This window comes from Salvelinus alpinus, chromosome 19 (genome assembly GCF_045679555.1).
Source record: "Salvelinus alpinus chromosome 19, SLU_Salpinus.1, whole genome shotgun sequence".
NCBI classification, from domain to species: domain Eukaryota; kingdom Metazoa; phylum Chordata; class Actinopteri; order Salmoniformes; family Salmonidae; genus Salvelinus; species Salvelinus alpinus.
In genome coordinates, this window is record NC_092104.1 from 44,081,114 (window position 1) to 44,101,898 (window position 20,785).

Below are 20,785 nucleotides of genomic sequence, written 5' to 3' on the forward strand. Positions count from 1 at the left end.
TTCTGGCCCAGCTAGCCAAACCAGAGTGATGTGCCTCACGTTCCATTCTCCTCTGTGCCCCCCCCTAGGTGTCACCCATCATTATCAACACAGTGATTACCATTCAGTCGGTGCTGAGCCCGGCTGGTGCCGAGACACCCCAGTCTGAGCTGGAGAGCCCTGTGCCCCCAGACCTGTGGGAGCGCCGGTCCTGGAGAGACCTCAAGCTGTGGTTCCTGGAGGAGGAGGGTAAAGACGAGGATGCCCAGTCCCTGGTCCCACTGATTCCCCAAGGCGAGTCCCTGCAGTTGGCCATCAACTCCATCTGCCTGACCCTGGAGGCAGGGGTGGGCCACCGCACCGTCCCCATGCTCCTGGCCAAGTCCTCCTTCCACGGTGACGTCAAGAACTGGAGCACCCTCATCAACCTGCACAGCCAGCTCAACCTGGAGGTCAGACACTGCACAGCTCTACACAACCCTTTACACAACATCTACATGACCTTTACACAACCTCCATTCAACTAAAACATGGGTTTAGTCAGACTGCATTTAGTGTACAGTAACATGGTGTGTTTAGGTTCACTACTTCAACGAGGTGATGGGGGTGTGGGAGCCACTGCTGGAGCCCCTAGAAGACGAGACCCGAGACGGCTTCAGACCTTGGACCCTGGGATTAAAGGTAACCCTTGCATGCATGCATACATGCATGCATACATACATACATACATACATACATACATACATACATACATACATACATACATACATACATACATACATACATACATACATACATACATACATACAGTCACTCACTCACTCACACTGTCCCATGTTCCACACACATCCTTCATACAGATAGTGTAAATGCACTATCCACCACACACACTTAACGGCTATGCGTTCTCCTGAACTGTAGATGAAGAAGAAGCCAGTGAAGTACACAGGTATATCAGAAGAAGTGGAATACAGCATCCCTGACTACAAGACCGTGATCAGCATCAGCAGCAAGGACCAACTTAACATCACCCTCTCCAAGTGTGGACTGGGCATGCTTAGTAACCTGGGCACGGTAAGTCAATGACGTCACACACCAGCACTCTTGTACAGTGTATTCGGAAAGTATTCAGACCCTTTGACTTTTTCCAAATTTTGTTACGTTACAGGCTTATTCTTATCCCCTCATAAATCTACACACAATGTCCCATAATAACAAAGCAGAAACAAGTGTTTATACATTTTTGCAAATTTATATAAAAAAAAAACTAAATCTTTCCGATCCTTTACTCAGTACTTTGTTGAAGCACCTTTGGCAGCGATTACAGCCTCGAGTCTTGGGTATGATGCACGCTCTCCATAGCTGACGTGAGGAAGACCTTTAAACAGGTCAACATACACAAGGCTGCGGGGCCAGACGGATTACCAGGACGTGTGCTCCGGGCATGTGCTGACCAACTGGCAGGTGTCTTCACTGACATTTTCAACATGTCCCTGATTGAGTCTGTAATACCAACATGTTTCAAGCAGACCACCATAGTCCCTGTGTCCAAGAACACAAAGACAACCTGCCTAAATGACTACAGACCCGTAGCACTCACGTCCGTAGCCATGAAGTGCTTTGAAAGGTTGGTAATGGCTCACATCAACACCATTATCCCAGAAACCCTAGACCCACTCCAATTTGCATATCGCCCAAACAGATCCACAGATGATGCAATCTCTATTGCACTGCCCTTTCCCACCTGGACAAAAGGAACACTTGCTATTCATTGACTACAGCTCAGCGTTCAACACCATAGTACCCTCAAAGCTCATAACTAAGCTAAGGATCCTGGGACTAAACCCCTCCCTCTGCAACTGGATCCTGGACTTCCGCCCCCAGGTGGTGAGGGTAGGTAGCAACACATCTGCCACGCTGATCCTCAACACTGGAGCTCCCCAGGGGTGCGTGCTCAGTCCCCTCCTGTACTCCCTGTTCACCCACGACTGCATGGCCAGGCACAACTCCAACACCATCATTAAGTTTGCAAACGACACAACAGTGATAGGCCTGATCACCGACAACGACGAGACAACCTATAGGGAGGAGGTCAGAGATCTGACAGGGTGGTGCCAGAATAACAACCTATCCCTCAACGTAACCAAGACTAAGGAGATGATTGTGGACTCCAGGAAAAGGAGAACCGAGCACGCCCCCATTCTCATCGACGGGGCTGTAGTGGAGCAGGTTGTGAGCTTCAAGTTCTTTGGTGTCCAAGACACCAAGACAGTCGCGAAGAGGGTACGACAAAGCCCATTTCACCTCAGGAAACTAAAAAGATTTGTCATGGGTCCTGAGATCCTCAAAAGGTTCTACAGCTGCAACATCGAGAGCATCCTGACTGGTTGCATCACCGCCTGGTACGGCAATTGCTCGGCCTCTGACCGCAAGGCACTACAGAGGGTAGTGCGTACGGCCCAGTACATCACTGGGGCTAAGCTGCCTGCCATCCAGGACCTCTACACTAGGCGGTGTCAGAGGAACGCCCCAAAAATTGTCAAAGACCCCAGCCACCCCAGTCATAGACTGTTCTCTCTACTACCGCATGGCAAGCGGTACCGGAGTGCCAAGTCTAGGACAAAAAGGCTTAACAGTTTTTACCCCCAAGCCATAAGACTCCTGAACAGGTAATCAAATGGCTACCCGGACTATTTGCATTGTTGTTGAGATGTGTCTGTTACATTAAGACATGTTTCACAGAGTTCAAGTAATGATGGACTGTCATTTCTCTTTGCTTATTTGAGCTGTTCTTGCCATAGTATGGACTTGGTCTTTTACCAAATAGGGATATCTTCTGTATACCACCCCTAGCTTGTCACAACACAACTGCTTGGCTCAAACGCATTATGAAAGAAATTCCACACATGAACTTTTAACAAAGCACACCTGTTAATTGAAATTCATTCCAGGTGACTACCTCATGAAGCTGGTTGAGAGAATGCCATGTGTGCAAAGCTGTCATCAAGGCAAAGGGTGGCAACTTTGAAGAATCTCAAATATAAAATATATATTAATTTGTTTAACACTTTTTTGGTTACTACATTATTCCATATGTGTTATTTCATAGTTTTGATGTCTTCACTATTATTCTACAATGTAGAAAATAGTGAAAATAAAGAAAAACCCTTGAATGAGTAGGTCTGTCCAAACTTTTGACTGGTACTGTATGTAAATAAGCTATTTGTTTTTTTTACATTTGCAAACATTTCTAAAAACCTGTTTGCTTTGTCATTATGGGGTATTGTGCATAAGATTGATGAGGAAAATCTTTTATTTAATAAATTTTTGAATGAAGCTGTAACAAAATGTGGAGGAAAGGAAGGGGTCTGAATTCTTTCCGAATGCACTGTAAATGCTCTTCTATTCTCTAGCTGAAAAGGTGGCTACTTTTTGTATAAGTGGGTTGTTTTGAATAATGTGATGGAATAGCTTGCCTTGTTGTGTTGAATTTCACCCTATAAAATTCATTTTTTGGGGGGGTGACATGTTTGCATGTGCATGCCTGGGTGTGTTTGTGTGTGTGACAGGCCTTTGCGGAGGCGGCCAAGCAGGCATCGGATAGTTTCCAGAAGGACGAGGCTCCGTTCGTCGTGAAGAACCGTCTAGGTCTGACTGTGTCGGTGGTACACAGTGAACTGTTCAGCCCCCTGGGCCGTGAGGCCACAGCGCACCGGGTAGAGCTGCAGAACGGAGAGAGCCTCAACATGGACTACCTTCGCACCACCACCCACTCAGACCAGTTCTCTGCCATGACTTCGTTGGTGGCCAAGGACTACTACATACAGCCCAGTAAGCAACACAGTTACAACCACTGCAGAAGTGCAGACCAGCGTCTGTATTCATTGTACTGCCAGTCTAGTTTTTGCTTTTTATATCCTAACTTCATACATACGACGTCAGATATCAAATCCTAGGTCCAAAACCGTGTTAGGGTTCTGACCTAATGCCCAGGTATTAGTTTGGGAGGGGGTTAACCTAGGGATGCAAACTAGTCACCTTTTCGGCGAAATTCGCCGTTTTGAATCCAAAACAGGTGACCTACGTGATTCATGTAGATCCGATGAGAAAAGTTTGGGCGGGGGGGGAATTTGGATGACTACTGGCTGTATGCGAACGAGTAATGCGCGTTTGGCGCAATACTGGCTCTATCCAAGGGTCAGCCAATCATTCACATAACAACAGAATGCAGCATGCGACTGAAGAGAGAAGTACTCTGGAAAGACAGCTAGCCAGAGAAATGTTGAGCAACATTAGCCAACTTAACTGATCAAATAATTGAGTTCATGGTGTGAAAATTAGCTGGCTAATAGTCAGACCACACAACATCAGATGAGCTAACGTTAGTAACCTAACCAATTCACAATTGTATTAACTGTTAACGTTATACGACTCCTTGCCATTCCTCAAGTTATAATGCGTTAGTTGCTTACTGGACCCTGGCAATCTGTGTGAAACGTTAACTAACTAACTGAACTAACAGTAATGTTTTCCCTCTACAGTATGTGGTTCATTTTCAGAATGAGAGAATTAGGTGAAAAGGAGACTTTGCTTGATAAGCAAGTGGATTCAGGGATCAAGTGTAGCTGGAGCTGAGCCTGGCTTAAGCTAGATGCCACTATAGAGGTGAAATGAACACCACACACTTTCCCTCTTTCTCAATTTTCAATACAGTGGATAAAAAGGGGTATGCCAGGTGTACTCTGCATGAAAGAGATCAATTATGCCAACAAAGGGTACAATGCTCTGCTGGCACATTGTAGAACAGATGTCCACAGGCAGGAAGTGTATGATGTAATAATGTGCAGTGTAGCCCAAAGAGAATGCTTATGTTGTGTTGAACTGGACATTACCACTTTGTGAGTGAGGGGGGATTATTACGTTTTTTTACTCAGTGAATGTTGTTTTTACACACATGTGGACTTGATCGATGTCTACTTTAGTGGCCACTATAATAGAGCAAAAATAGAATGCCTGTTTGTTTCATTCTATTTCTAATTTAAAATGTTTTTTTCCCTAAGTGCAATATATATATGTGTGTGTGTGTGTGGTCACACGCGTTCTATTATAAAGGCTGTCATGGCTAACTGCAATATTAGTGTATTGTTTTTTTTCTTCTCAAGGTTTGAGTGTCATTTGCAGTAAAGTCTAGGCAACAAATAACATTGGATTGCTTTCTTTAAGGGTGGCCTAGTGTTTAGAGTGTTGGGCCAGTAACCAAAATATTGCTGGATCAAATCCCCAAGCATACAAGGTAAAAATCTGTCGTTCTGCCCCTGAGCAAGGCAGTTAACCCACTGTTCCCCGGGGCCGAAGAAGTGGATGTCGATTTAAGGCGGCACCTCTCTGATTCAGATGGGTTGGGTCAAATGCGGAAGACACATTTCAGTTGAATGCATTGTTTGACAACTGACATTTTTTTTTAGCTGTGAATTAGGTTCACATGAACCACTTTATTTTACACACAGAGACGGATCATGTAGATCATATTCTTTGTTGTTTAATTAGTTAAAACCTGTATTTCCACCTAGGAAGGGATTTTTTTGCATGTTTCAGTGCAGAAAAAAAAGCGTCACCTTTTTGGGCCCTCACCAGTTTTGTATCCCTGGTTAACAAAAGTCAGTACTCGTGGCTCGGGTCACTAGTCATTGATCACGCTGTTTTTTTATGTTCATGTCCTCAGCTCCGGTGGGCCACACTTCAACAGGCATGATTCCGTTGATCAAAGTGGGGCGTGGCATGTACAGTGTCATGCACAAAGACTCTGGGGTCACCCGTTTCCTGGTCTGTCAGATATACTCTGTGGAGGGAAGCAAGTACATCAAGATCCGCTCTCCCTTCCAGGCAAGTTAGTCACCCCGCCACCCCTCACCTCTACTCCAACTCACACCAATGAATGCTCACTGTTCTGCAGATTTCACCCAAATGCTCATTTTCTCCAACCATTCATCTCAATCCACCCTGCTTGCTTCCCTAGCCCTCTCCGTTCTCTCTCCCCCTTTACTTTCTCTAGTCTGTACTTAACTTGAGCTCAGAATGTGTTCAACTATCTGACCAGAGAATGTATTTTCTATCTGTCTCTTTCTCATGTCTCCCCTACAGATCATAAACCACTTCTCCATCCCATTCAGAGTGATGGAGGGCACCACCTGTCTGGGGATATCACTGCCTACAGAGGAGTTCTGTGTGCCTCTGGACTCTTACAGGTGACATGCGCACGCACATGTGCACGCACATACATACACACATACAAACACACACGCTGACTGTGCTGAACCCCTCCCCCCCCCGTAGGTCAGAGCTAAGACTGCAACCGGTAACCGAGGGAGACGATCAGTACGACTGCTCCGAGGGTTTCAGCTACGAGTTGGTGAGCCAGCAGCCCGGTGCACGTGTGCAGCAGACCTGTCATCGCCATGGTGACAGCGCTGGCGTCCTCATGGTCAACATCGTCCCTCTGAAAGATACTGTGACATCACCACACACAGGAATGGCCGGGGAGCACTTTGACGAGCCCTACATCCTGCACCTGTGGCCCTCCGTCCTGCTCCGGAACCTTCTGCCTTACCCCATCACCTATCGCCTACAGGTACACACACATTACCCCATCCCTACGCACCAGCAGAGAAATTGACCTATAGCTCATCTATCATATTTCCTCAGAGCTTCCCCTTCACATGACATGCCTATTATTGATTGGTATTGTGTGTTGATTGGCTGACAGGACAGTGAAGAGCCCACCCCCATCACCCTGATGGACGGCCACTCGGCCCAGCTGCACACCGCCATCATGGACCAGTCCAGCCTGGAACTCCGCCTCCTCGACTACCTGGGGCACGATTGGCAGGCCCACTACGGTCTCCGTGGCGACCTGGACGAGATCACCTTCATTGTGTTCAGCTCCTTGCGCGTTGAAGAGGAGGTGGTCAGGTTAGGAGAGGGGGGAGAAGGGAAGAGGGCGGAGCTGGATATTGCGGTGCATGTGAAGTACGACCCTGGCCAGACTGAGGTGGCCATCCATTCTCCCTACTGGATGGTGAACAAGACGGGCCGCCTGCTGCAATACAAGGCTGACGACATCCACCGTAAACACGCCATGGACTATGACATGCCTCTGCTCTTCTCCTTCAAGCCACACAACTTTCTGCAGAACAACAAGGTAGTGGGGTGGGGATCAACTTTGGTCCAAGCTTAAGCCAAGTAGCTGGGATGCTATTTTTTGGGGGGGGGTTTTAAGTGAAAACTCCTAACCCCTGCTGTTTGTCTCCCTGACATCTGACCCTATTCTCTCTCCGGGTCAGGTGCGGCTGATGATCTCGGACAGCGACCTGTCGGATGATTTCTCCCTGGATACCGTGGGTAGTTATGGTGAAGTGAAGTGCAAAGGGAGGCTTAAAGATTACGTGGTGAGTGAGTGGTGGATCAAGCATACTAAGATTTGATTTGAAATGACACTCCAGCAGAAGAACAGCGTCAGTTGATGTTTCACCTTTCAGATTGGTCATTGAGTGTAATTTGCTGAACCGTCGATAGATGGATGGATGGATGGATTGATTCATGTTGATTGTGGCTTTCTATGGTTTGATTGAAGATCGGAGTGAAGATCGACGCCAGCAGTTTCAGCCTGACCCGTATCGTAAGCTTTGTGCCGTACTACCTGTTAGTGAACAGGACCAAACATGTAATCTGGGTGGGAGAGGAGGGCCAGGACGACTGGACCGAGGCCAGACCACAACAGGTACCACAACTAGAGCTACTTACAAACGCCAGTGCAATTCAGTCCATTCAGAAAGCGCTGATAGTAAAAATGTGTTAAAATGATGGTTTGAATATCGGTTAATTTCCTGAATTCTGAAATGGGAATAATGGACCCCTACCCTGCGTACAGTAGCACATCCATGTAGTGAAACGGACACCTCTTTGTCTGTCTCTCCCTCTCTCGCTTTTCTCTCCCTTTTTTTTCTGTGCTTCTCAGGCAGCCATCCCGTTTTGGCCTGAGAGGGACTCCAAGAAGCTCAAAGTCAAAGTAGAAGGCAGTCGGTCAACTCCTCAAACCATGGACTTCACCAAACCGGAAAACTGCCTGCTGCTGCACCTGGACAACACGGTGAGTAGTTTACACACACACACACATACATTGTTTGTAACTACTTTATAAGTTGATGCTTTGTGACGATTAAATCCACTTCCCACGTTGGGTTCAGTAAAGTACTAATACTTCTGTTTTTAATTTGGCTTTACTGTTCCAGCTGGGCGGGGTCATTGTGGATGTGAACCTATCAGACCACTCGATTATCATCCGTTTCTCTGACTACCACGACGGGGCCGCCCCCTTCCTCATCATCAACCACACCCAGGAGCAGACGGTGGAGTTCTACCAGAGGTAACGGAGGGGAAGGATGGGGAGGGAGAACAGTAATGGGGTGATAAGCAGAAATGTGTTTCATTATATAGGTCACGTTTTACTGTTCTCAAAACAGGCGCAATGCCCTAAAATAAAACCTGTATTTGTCGCATCTTAAATTTGGGATGTCTCATCTTTCCTTTTAGAAATGTCCATGGGATGGTGCCAATTATTTATGGGGATAGAAGTAAACAGTACAAAATTAGTGTTACGCTCTGTACTATTCCAAATGTTGTTTCTGAATGAGATCTGCATGTTATATATATTTAGCAAACTTCCCAGGATGTGCTGTATGTATTTGTTTTGATACAAGGTATTCGTGTTCTTGGCTTTTGTGTTGTTGTAGGTGTGTCTGTTTGCATGGATCCATTTCCTTTGGTTTGTGACTTGTTGTGACGGACACTTATTTTTCTTCAATTTGTTTTTCAATCCATATTTTTTTGTTACTGACTTTTTTGGTCTGACTTTGTGTTGATGGTTTTGTTTTTGTTTAAGTCTGATTTTTTCCCTCCCCACACCTCTTGGCCGGGCAGATTTCGGAGAGATTCATCAGAATGGGTGGCAGACGAGCTGCTCGGCCTCTCCTTCTCAGTAGAGGAGACCCAGCCCAGGTAGCAGGACCCTGCCCCACAAGGGTTCTTGCTCTCACCCACTCTGACCCTGACACAGAAAGGGTGGACATATTGGGGAACTTCAAATGCGTAATGCAAAAGGCATGGTCCGTAGATCTCTATTTGAACATGCACACATTCAGTGGGGGATGTGGTCTCTGTGTTCCCGTTTCATAGTTGAGCTGTGGTCAGGGTGTGGACAGAGCTGGACCCCCAGGTAACCGAAGGTGTACGGGAAGAGCTTTTCTTTCCATTTTGGTGTTTGAGCCGGATCTACTCCTTTACATGCCACTCAACAAGGAAATTGATAATGTGCATTTTATAAAAGCTGAAAAATATTGCGTTACATTAATATCACTGTATGGTTCAACAGACCAAGTTATCTGATTTTGATAGTGACCAAACTACAGGAAGTGGAGTGATCAAGGAGGAGCTCCGGCTTCAGTGTCATGACCATTTGCTCTTTGACCTCCCCCTTAATTCCAGGTCTTTGCTTTTATAGTGGGACTTAGTTTTGGCTGCTGCTGTTTGGATGGGTCTCTGCCAATGGGATCCGACCTCTGCTTCCATACGCCTTCCATTTTCCCTCATGCCCCCATTTCCATTGCCCCCCCCCCCGTTCCCCCCACCCCAACAGTCCTGCCAATCATTCTTCATCCTCCTCTTTCCCTGTGTCTTCTGCAATAATGATGATTTGAATCATTCTTTCTCTTTGATCGAAGGGGGGGGGTTGTTTTCGTTTGTTGGAGGAAGAACGACAACATGATCAAATTGGATAGTAGCCTCGACACCTCCATTAATGGGTCAGATTTCTTCTCTCCATAGTGTTGATTTGCAAATGGGCTCTTGGGTTTCTTTTCATGGTGCCTGGGCTGTGTAACGTGGCTACGTTCTCATGACCGCGGCTTTTTTTTCTGACCGTCGTCTATCTTCCTCTTGGTGGGGTTCTGGTGGTCTTGTGTGTGTGCTTTCTAACTCGTGTGTGTGTGTGTGTGTGTGTGTGTGTGTGTGTGAGTAGTAGTCAGAAGGAGAAGGACAAGCTAAGCCCCGGGAAGGCAATGTACTACACCTGGGCTGAGCCCACTGGGTCGCGCTCCCTGGCCTGGCAGTGTGGCAGCTACAGCGGCGAGCTGAAGAGCGAAGAGGTATCGTACCACAGCGTTCTATTTACGCCCCTTTTGCTCTAACGGTGGTGGAATGTTACATTCTGCAACATTTGGATTGATACTACGGTTAAATCTGGTATAAAAATCAGTGTTTCTTATTAGTTTGACGCACACTTGTATAAAGTACTTTAGACCAATATGACACACAGGTGTCAGACTTAACGATAGATTAGGATCTTCTGCTTAGTGTTTTAACAGCTGCTTAATATGGCTTAGCCCGTCATTATACACACACAAAGCTTTAATCAGACTTTTATTAAGGCTCCAATCCTCAATAGGATTAGTGTAGGGATTAGCGAAGTCTGCCAGAAAGTTAAGTGTTACTGAATTTTCTTACCCCTTATACTGGCTTGATGAGCTGAGCAGTTTTACAAGGGAAGCAACATATATACCCAGTTAAAATATTAGAAGATTGGGTGCTTTGGCATGTCAGCCACAGTGGTGAGACAGAATGCAAACCGTAGTATAACCAGAAAGATATATATTGTTGAAATCAAATCAACTGTCAAATGATAGCAACTGTTGTTGCCTGGACTCATTAGTTCCCTGAAATCTCAATTAAAAGCTGATATGGTATATAATTTTGGTGTTGTGTGAGTTATGGCTGTGGCTACAAAGCAAAAGAGCAACTTAAAAGTGAAACGCACATTACTTCCCATCTGATGGGCACTTGTTCCGTGTGTAGGACCTGCGGTTGGACGTGAACGAGGAGGGCAAGCTGTACCTTATCTCGTTCTACGAGGGCCTCCAGCGGGTGGCGCTGTTCACTGAGGACAGACGCATCTACAAGCTGCTGTGTGAGAGTGAGAAGGCCGAGCTGGCCGAACAGGAGATCATCCTCTCCCTGCAAGACGTGGGCGTCTCCCTGGTCAACAACAGTAGCCGCCAGGAGGTGTCCTTCATCGGTATTACCAGGTGTGTGTGTGTGTGTGTGTGTGTGTGTGTGTGTGTGTGTGTGTGTGTGTGTGTGTGTGTGTGTGTGTGTGTGTGTGTGTGTGCACACACAAAACATGTGTAACCATACATACAAACACCGTATATACACTCAATGGTATGGTTGTGCTACAGTTGACTACTTTGTGGGAACATGCTTTTTCAAATTCAGTGCAGCATGTTCAGTGTGCTTTCCTCCTGTGTGTGTGTGTGTGTGTGTGTGTGTGTGTAGTTCAGACGTGGTGTGGGAGTCCAAGCCAAAGAAGAAGTCTCGCTGGAAACCCCTAAGTGGAAAAGATGCCGAGCTGCTGGAGACCCACTTCAAAGAGTACACAGAGAGTGGACCAGTGGACAACGTCATCTTAGACCTGGAGAACAACTTCCAGGTCAGGCAGCAACTGGCTATGCCTCTGTCTGGTACCATATATACCATACCACCCCCTTGAAAGCTTTAGAAATTCTAGAGGTAGACGTTGTTCCTAGTTTTGCTAGCACGGTTGTGTGTGTGTCCTAAGTCTAACTGTGTTATCAGGTGTCTCTAACCCATAATGGGCAAGACATGAGGATGATGCAGCCATATGACGCTCCAATCAGGAGGAGCTTCCTGCCAGGGGTGAAGGTGGAGTACAGCGTATCGGCCCGCCAGAGTGCCTACCGTGTCCAGATCAACCGCATACAGGTGGGTCCCCAGAGAGTTGGAAAGTGTGCATTCTATCCAACTCTACGGTGGGTCCCCTCCCGACCACCAACCATACGATAGAGTTTTTACATTGACTGTTTATCTTGCCAACCGTTCAATTAAAACGATTTCATGCTGACCCATTGGAGACATGGTTGGAGGGATTTTTTTGTTGTTGAGTGCTTTTGTTTTTCCACAGATCCAGAATCAGCTACCTGGAGCAATCTTCCCATATGTCTTCTACCCTATAAAACTACCTAAGTCTGTCACCATGGACTCAGGTCAGTCCCAAGCTCTGTCCAAGTCTCTCTGTGTTGTGCATTTACACTTGCATACAGTGGGGTATAAAATTGACACCCTTGATAAAGATGAGCAAAAAATGACAACAAGACGAGCAAGACGATATCCACAAAGAAATGGTTCAAATCAACATTTTGCAATTGCCACCTCAGTCTCCGGACTTGAATCCCATTGAGAACCTGTGGTTTGAATTGAATTGAAGAGGGCACTCCAGAAGCGCAGATGATGTCATGTGGACATCTGGAAAGATTCTGTATGGAGATATGGTCTAAGATCCCTCCCAATGTGTTCTCCAGTCTCAAAACATTTTAGAAAAATGCTCGAGTGCCATTACCCTCGCAAGGTGAGGTATTGAAAACAGGCTGTCAATCATTTTGACCTATCTTTTTTGTATTACTTGTTAAACAAAACCTCTTTCTCTGAGCAATTGTATTAGTATAAAATAATATAATTATCAAAAAATGTTGGAGCATACAATACATGCTCATTATAGTCATATTTGCTCATCTTTATTAAGGATGTCTAATTTTGTAAATAGCTACATAGGCAAAAGGAGCGATTGGGGACGCATCCATAGGCATTGTTTTACTGAGGTACTCTGGATAAATACATCGTGATGGGTGTTTCTGCTCCTCTCTCTCCTGTAGAGCCCAAACCTCTGACCGACATCAGCATTGTTACCAGGGCAGCCGGGCACTCTGATATCTCACGCATCAAGTGAGTCCATCGCTATAGTTCATGTTCTTTCCATATCTCTCTCTCAACCACACATAACAACATCCCTTTCTTGGCATGTTGTGGTCAGGTATTTCAAGGTGCTAATCCAGGAGATGGATCTGAAGTTGGACCTGGGCTTCCTCTATGCCGTCTTGGATCTGTTCACTCCGGAGAATGCCAGCGTGATGACGTCAGAGCAGCAGGTTTTTATTTGTACTGTTCTTTATTTATGCAGGGGAAAACCCATTGAGAGAAGGGTCTCATTCTCAAGGGTGCCCTGATCACAGTAATGCAACAATCCAATACAATGTCAAATATAACGTCACAACACTAAATTGAAGAAAAACGGTTACATTTCTCAGCTACTAAGTCCTCAATTAACACTTTTTATATTGCTCGAGCGGCACCAGAACATCCATTTGTTAGGAGTTTTGTAAATTGTTCCAGTGGGGAGGTGCATTAAAACTAAAAGCGGAATTTCCTATTTCGGTGGTGACCCGAGGAACCTTTAAGAGTTAACCAACCCTGTGAACGGGTTTGATAACTTTGTCGTTGAAGTATAAAAACACGAGTTATGTAAGTCGGAAGCTTGTGTAGTAGAGCTTTGTAAAAACTGTAATCTTAGATTAGGGCTGTCTCCGACCCAAAATAATCTTGATCGACCAAAAGTAATCTGTTCTTTCGACTGCTCAAAATGTTTAAACTTGTATTTTTCCATTTTATAGACACCCTATGTGTTTTAATAAAATCAACTATATGCTTTGGGGCGGCAGGTAGCCTAGTGGTTAGAGCGTTGGACTAGTAACCGAAAGGTTGCAAGATTGAATCCCCGAGCTGACAAGGTGAAAATCTGTCGTTCTGCCCCTGAACAAGGCAGTTAACCCACTGTTCCTAGGCCGTCATTGAAAATAAGAATTTGTTCTTAACTGGCTTGCCTAGTTAAATAAAGGTTAAATAAATAAATTGAGCTTGTCTGATGCTTTAAGCTGACTTTTTTTTGCCTGAAGAGGGCACCAGATCTACATAACCAGAAGAAGGCAAAACTTAACCTGACCCAACTATATATTCTCCTCCCGTTCCAGCTGGCTTTTGCAGATTCTGGCATTACTCTCCTGAAGTTGCCGATAATAGGCCACATGAGTCGTCGGTGACCTTTTCTCATGTGGAATGACAATTTATCTGACCACTTTTACCGATCTTCATAGCTCATTGTCATGTGGTTAATCAAATTCTATCCAAATCTAAATGAAAATGATACGAACCTAAAAAGTAAATTGAGCTTGCCAACTATGTAAAAATAGCCTACATAAAAATAGCCTACATAAAGCCAACAAATAAATACATTGCAGCCTGCAGGTAGAAAATATCCTGTTTTTAAAAAAGAAATATCCTATAAATCACATTGGCTACACATGGTCTGTCTGCAACAAACTTAAAACATTGTATAAACTTGGGTCTAGCCCGAAGCTTGTGCTAGTGAACTTACAACATTGTATAAAATATTCTGGGCCCTCAGAGTTTCCTGTGCCTGTGAGCTCGGGACAGACACAGCTGTAGGCTATTTGTGCAAGGGGTAAGAAGCCGTGCTTGACTTGGGCAGGAGCTCACCGGAGCTGAGTACCGGCACCTCAAATGTTCTACTGCTTGAGCTCCTGTTCCTCTTATAGAATATTAGCTCAAAAGTATTGTTGAGCTCCTGCACCTAAATATAAACAGTACCACACCCAAAATGAGTACCGGAACCTATTTCAGTCCAAGTCAAACACTGATAAGAAGCCTATTTTATGACGTTAATGCTGGATCAGAGCATGACATGTTTCCCTTTCACTCTGAGTGGTTATCGAAAGGGCGAGCACTATAATTTTTTTTCAAATGCATTGAGGAACTATTGTAATTCTCAATGCATGTAAAAACAGACTTTGTTTTCCTGCTGTTTGAGGTGAAGAAAACATTACTTTGAGAAGCTCCAGAGGTTATTAGTGGTGGTGCGTTAAGCCAATCTGAAATACTATCAGATCCCCAAATGGGCAGTTTTATATGATTACGTTGGCGAGCAGGCCAGGTAGCCTATAGGCCCACTTCTGTGTGTGCTCATCCTTACTCAACATCGACAGGAGCGCTCCAAACAAAAGACAATGACTAAATTGACGGAACTCATAAATGGAATTAAATCATCCTAAACTTGTTTCTCACAAGTGTAGCATAGATTGTGCACTCCGCAAACAATGTGTCCACTCTGACAATGAAAACAGGCAGACTGGAATAATAATATTGAATGCATTAAAAGAAAGGACCGTAACCAAAGTAACAAATATTATAGATTAGAAATTATAGGAATAAATGGTGAATGTACTACTGGTGATACAGTGCATTCGGAAAGTATTCAGACCCCTTGACTTTTTACACATTTTGTTATGTTATTGCCTTATTCTAAAATTGATTTTTTTTAAACATTCTCATCAATCTACTCACAAGACCCCATGATGACAAAGGATAAACTGTTTTTTAGAAATGTTTGCTAATTTATAAAAAATAAAAAAAACATTTATTTTCATAAGTATTCAGACCCTTTTGCTATGAGACTCAAAATTGAGCTCAGGTATATCCTGTTTCCATTGATCACCCTTTAGATGTTTCCATAACTTTGAGTCCACCTTTTGTAAATTCTATTGATTTTGACATGATTTGGAAAGGCACACACCTGTCTATAAAAGGTCCCACAGTTGACTGCATGTCAGAGCAAAGACCAAGCCATGAGGTCAAAGGAATTGTCCGTAGAGCTCCGAGACAGGATTGTGTCGAGGTACAGATCTGGGGAAGAGTACCAAAACATTTCTGCAGCATTTAATGTCCCCAAGAACACAGTGGCCTCCATCATTCTTAAATGGAAGAAGATCGGAACCACCAAGACTCTTCCTTGAGCTGGCCGTCCGGCCAAACTGAGCAATCAGGGGAGAAGGGCCTTAGTCAGGGACGTGACCAAGTACCCGGTGGTCACTTTGATAGAGTTCCTCTGAGGAGATGGAACAACCATCTCTGCAGCACTCCACCAATCAGGCCTTTATGGTAGAGTGGCCAGACGGAAGCCACTCCTCAGTAAAAGGCATGACAGTCCGCTTGAAGTTTGCCAAAAAGCACCTAAACAACTCTGACCCTTTTTTAAATGTTTTTAAAATTTATTTAACCTTTATTTAACTAGGCAAGTCAGTTAAGAACATATTATTTTTTACAATGACGGCCTACCAAAAGGCAAAAGACCTCCTGCGGGGACGAGGGCCTGGGATTAAAATAAATACAATATAAATATAGAACAAAACACGCATCACAACAAGAGAGAACACAACACTACATAAAGAGAGCCCTAAGACAACATAGCAAGGCAGCAACACATGACAACACAGCATGGTAGCAACACAACATAACAACATGGTAGCAACACAACATGGTAGCAGCACAAAACATGGTACAAACGTTATTGGGCACAGTCAACAGCACCAAGGTCAAGAAGGTAAAGACAACAATACATCACACAAAGCAGCCACAACTGTCAGTAAGAGTGTCCATGATTAAGTCTTTGAATGAAGAGATTGAGATAAAACTGTCCAGTGTGAGTGTTTGTTGCAGCTCGTTCCAGTCGCTAGCTGCAGCAAACTGAAAAGATGATCGACCCAGGGCAGAACGGGTGTTGTATGTGGAGGATGAGGGCTGCAGTAGATATCTCAGATAGGGGGGAGTGAGGCCTAAGAGGGTTTTATAAATAAGCGTAAACCAGTGGGTCTTGCGACTGGTATACAGAGGAGTATAGAGTGCAGTGATGTGTCCTATAAGGAGCATTGGTGGCAAATCTGATGGCCGAATGGTAAAGAACATCTAGCCACTCGAGAGCACCCTTTCCTGCCGATCTATAAATTGTCTCCGTGATCTAGCATGGGTAGGATGGTCATCTGAATCAAGGTTAGTTTGGCAGCTGGGGTGAAAGAGGAGCAATTACGATAGAGGAAACCAAGTCAAGATTTAACTTTAGCCTGCAGCTTTGATATGTGCTGAGAGAAGGACAGTGCACCATTTAGCCATACTCCCAAGTACTTGTATGAGGTGACTACCTCAAGCTCTAAACCCTCAGAGGTAGTAATCACACCTGTGGGAAGAGGGGCATTCTTCTTACCAAACCACATTACCTTTGTTTTGGAAAGGTGGTCAGAACAAGGTTAAGGGTAGAGAAAGCTTGTTGGACACTAAAATCTTTGTTTTCAAGCATCTCTGGTCTGATGAAACCAAGATTGAACTCTTTGGCCTGAATGCCAAGTGTCACGTCTGGGAGGGAAACCTGGCACCATCCCTATGGTGAAGCATGGTGGTTGCTGCATCATGTTGTGGGGGTGTTTTTCAACGGCAGGGACTGGAAGACTAGTCAGGATTGATGGAGTAAAGCTTCATCCTTGATGAAAAACTGCTCCGGACCTCAGACTGGGACAAAGGTTCAGCTTCCAACAGGACAATGACCCTAAGCACGCAGCCAAGACAGCGCAGGAGTGGCTTCGGGACAAGTCTCTGAATGTCCTTGAGTGGCCCAGCCAGAGCCCAGACTTGGACCTGATCGAACATCTCTGGAGAGAACTGAAAATACCTGTGCAGCGATGCTCCCCATCCAACCTGACAGAGCTTGAGAGGATCTGCAAAGAAGAATGGGAGAAACTCCCCAAATACAGGGCTGTACCCAAATCACTGCCAAAGGTGCTTCAACAAAGTACTGAGTAAAGGGTCTGAATACTTATGTAAATGTGATATTTCAGTTAATTTTGCAAATGTATAAAAAAATATTCTGAACCTGATTTTGCTTTGACAGTATGTGGTCTTGTTTGTAGATTGAGTAAAAAAATAAATAAAGTAATCCAAATTAGAATAAGGCTGTAACGTTGAAAAAGTCAAGGGGTCTGAATACTTTCCGAATGCACTGTATACCTAATGAGGAATTGATAGGCCTCCCGAGTGGCACAGGGTTAGGTGAGGGTTTGGCCTGCCGGGATGTCCTTGTCTCATCGTGCTCTAACGACTCCTCGCGCTCGGTCGCCAGTTGTTCATTGGTGCGGCATATCTTCCGGGTTAAGCAAGCAGTGTGTCAAGAAGCAGTGCGGCTTGGCAGGGTCATGTTTCGGAGGATGCATGGCTCTCAACCTTTGCCTCTCCTGAGTCCGTACGGGAGTTGCAGTGATGGGACAAGACTGTAACTACCAATTGGATACATCACGAAATTGGGGAGGATAAAGGGGTCAAAAGTACAAAAAGATATACACTAACAATCAAATGCAAACAATTTGCACAATGAAGTTATGAAACAATACATTTGCAAAAATTGGCAGGAGAACGCGTTCTGGAGAGCGAGAAGTGCATTGTACATCTGAGCCATGGTCAATCCAATGTCTGCATTGGCCATGCAGCATTTATGGCCTCAGCAGAAGTCAGGGCAAGAATGGCCTCATCAGAAGTCAGGACATTCATACTACTTGTGCTTCGCGGAGCAGTGCAGAGCTGTTGTCAAGTGAGTTTGTGTTGATACTGGACGTACCGCCCCCACCTACCGTCAACCAATCCTGTTAATCCGGAGCTACACAGAGCCCTCCGCATTGTTAGAGTTTGGGAGGCACATAGTGATGCGGTACGGAGCTCGATTTGGCCTCTGGAGGCTCTGCAGTTGTGTCAAACCCTCCATATGGAGCTTCTGACCATGTTTTCGAATTAAGCAATAATTGGCTTTTAGTCTCGGCCTCCGCAATGGATTAGTTCACTGAGATGGGTGCAAATATATTTGTTACTGCTCGACTAAAACAATCTCGGTCGACCAACAGCCTAACGACCAAAGAATCGATCAGTCAACTAATTGGGGTCAGCCCTACCTGTGATGAAAGTAAGGGCGCTATGGTAAATGCTATACAAAGGTTTAAGAGTGGCTGCTGTGTTCTGCTAAATGGTGTCACCGTAGTCAACAACTGTCAGGAAAGTTGACTGTACAATCTGCTTTTTGCTGTTTAGGGATTATCTAGATCTATTTCTAAAAAATAAGCCCACTTTAAATCATTTTTTTTTTTTTCATCCGTTTTTTTATTATTATATATATATATTTTGTTAAATCCTTGTCAATCCAAATGCCCGGATAATTATTGGCGGGAACACGATCGATGGGAGAACCGTTCAATGAATAAATATGTAGTCCATCTGAAACATTTTTGTGAGAATTAGAGAACAATATATATATTTAGTCTTACCCACATTAAGTACACATTTTAAACCAACCAGGACTTTTTGTAAGGCAACAAAGTCAGATTGCAGCTCGAACAACACCTGTTCTACAGTTGGGGCGATGGCATACATATCAGTATTGTCTGCATACAGCTTAATATTTACAGACTGATATTATTTATAGAAATAGTCAAGAGAACAGGTCCCAATACCGACCCCTGCGGTACACCTTTCAGAATACCCAGGAAACTAGACTGAACACCATCAGAAATCACACATTGTGTCCTGTCTGACAGATCATTCTCAAACCACTTCCAAGAAGCCTGATCCAGGCCCAATTCAGTTAACCTTTTGAATGAGAATGTGATGGTCAACATTTGATGGTCAACAGTGTGTAAGGCCTTGGAAAGGTCTATAAATAAGGCAGCACAATGTTGAGTGAGACCCCCATCTCTCTTCCCCACAATTGACCTCCCCACATTACTACCACAACCCACTACCTACCTCAATTACAGTAGCCTCAATAATCTCTAGTGGTGCTCTTTGCATATGCTAGTTCAATTAGCTTCTGAGTTCGTAACGAACCAGAAAGCTAAATTGAACTAGCATGTGCAAAGAGCCTATCAGGGCTAAGACCATTGTATCTCTCGTCTGTCTCTGTGTGTGGTGTTCAGGTGGAGTTGTTTGAGAAGGACATAGAGTATCTGAAGACAGAGCTCAACGACGTCTCGGCCACTGACACGTCCCCTATCAGTCTCTATGAGTACTTCCACATCTCTCCTATCAAGGTAAGCTTCGGTGTCACCACAGTGCGTTCACTGTGTATTTTATTTAAGCAATAAGGCACGTGTAGGTGTGGTAGATGGCCAATATACCACGGCTAAGGGCTGTTTTTATGCACGACGTATCGCGGAGTGCCTGGACACATCCCTTAGCCTTGGTATATTGGCCATATATCGCACACCCCCAAGGTGCCTTATTGCTATTAAAAACTGGTTACCAACGTTTTGTCATACCCGTGGTATACGGTCTGATATACCACGTCTGTCAGCCAATCAGCATTCCGTGCTCGAACCACAAGTTTATAAATTGCATTTAGGACAAACCATGACTAAATGGCCTAGCAATTGTAACGAAGTGTTACTGACCAAGTATGTACCATAGTAAGGGCTTCTGACCAGTAAAAACGTATGGGCTTGGACTTTTTCCTGGTCACATCATCGGGTTAGGAAAACTGTCCTAGGGATGATCTATCTATGACGCATGTTTGTTTGGCAGCTGCACCTGAGTTTCTCTCTGAGTTCTGGAGGAGAGGATGGTAACAAGGAGAAGAGGGAGACCGAGATCATCCCTGTCCAGTCCCTCAATCTGCTGCTGAAAAGCATCGGAGCAACCCTCACTGACGTGCAGGATGTCGTCTTCAAGTATGTACACATACACTTTTGTTTTATTTAACCTTTTAATTTATCAGGGAGTCATACTGAGACCAAGCAGATGAGCCCTGAATTACAGAAAATACACACATCAATATAAATACGTAACGCAAGCAGAAAGAACAACACGGTCATAAAAAACAAACATATTCATCAGTAATAAGGTCCTCAATCAGCTTTCTGAATTACACTAGAGGCACCAGAACATCACATTTAAGAACATTTTGAAGATTGTTTCACAAATAAGGAGCAAGAATGATGATGTACCTGATGTACGTAACTCAGTA

The 20,785-nt window shown here is 44.7% G+C and overlaps 1 protein-coding gene across 3 annotated transcripts in view; it reads left to right on the forward strand.

The window, feature by feature from the left end:
• LOC139545690 (intermembrane lipid transfer protein VPS13A-like) overlaps positions 1 to 20,785 on the forward strand; it is a 56,622-nt gene that overhangs the window by 22,017 nt on the left and 13,820 nt on the right. For 2 of the 3 annotated variants that reach the window (XM_071353714.1, XM_071353713.1), the window contains exons 40-61: positions 69 to 431; positions 559 to 660; positions 901 to 1,053; positions 3,549 to 3,810; positions 5,702 to 5,862; positions 6,121 to 6,224; positions 6,313 to 6,607; positions 6,743 to 7,177; positions 7,320 to 7,424; positions 7,610 to 7,756; positions 7,994 to 8,125; positions 8,268 to 8,401; positions 8,956 to 9,033; positions 10,052 to 10,178; positions 10,885 to 11,114; positions 11,365 to 11,518; positions 11,665 to 11,811; positions 12,011 to 12,092; positions 12,759 to 12,828; positions 12,917 to 13,031; positions 19,740 to 19,853; positions 20,344 to 20,489. In XM_071353714.1, the coding sequence (XP_071209815.1) occupies positions 69 to 431; positions 559 to 660; positions 901 to 1,053; positions 3,549 to 3,810; positions 5,702 to 5,862; positions 6,121 to 6,224; positions 6,313 to 6,607; positions 6,743 to 7,177; positions 7,320 to 7,424; positions 7,610 to 7,756; positions 7,994 to 8,125; positions 8,268 to 8,401; positions 8,956 to 9,033; positions 10,052 to 10,178; positions 10,885 to 11,114; positions 11,365 to 11,518; positions 11,665 to 11,811; positions 12,011 to 12,092; positions 12,759 to 12,828; positions 12,917 to 13,031; positions 19,740 to 19,853; positions 20,344 to 20,489 (3,656 nt within the window). The remainder of the gene's footprint in view (positions 1 to 68; positions 432 to 558; positions 661 to 900; positions 1,054 to 3,548; positions 3,811 to 5,701; positions 5,863 to 6,120; positions 6,225 to 6,312; positions 6,608 to 6,742; positions 7,178 to 7,319; positions 7,425 to 7,609; positions 7,757 to 7,993; positions 8,126 to 8,267; positions 8,402 to 8,955; positions 9,034 to 10,051; positions 10,179 to 10,884; positions 11,115 to 11,364; positions 11,519 to 11,664; positions 11,812 to 12,010; positions 12,093 to 12,758; positions 12,829 to 12,916; positions 13,032 to 19,739; positions 19,854 to 20,343; positions 20,490 to 20,785) is intronic. The other variant, XM_071353715.1, reaches the window with a different exon arrangement.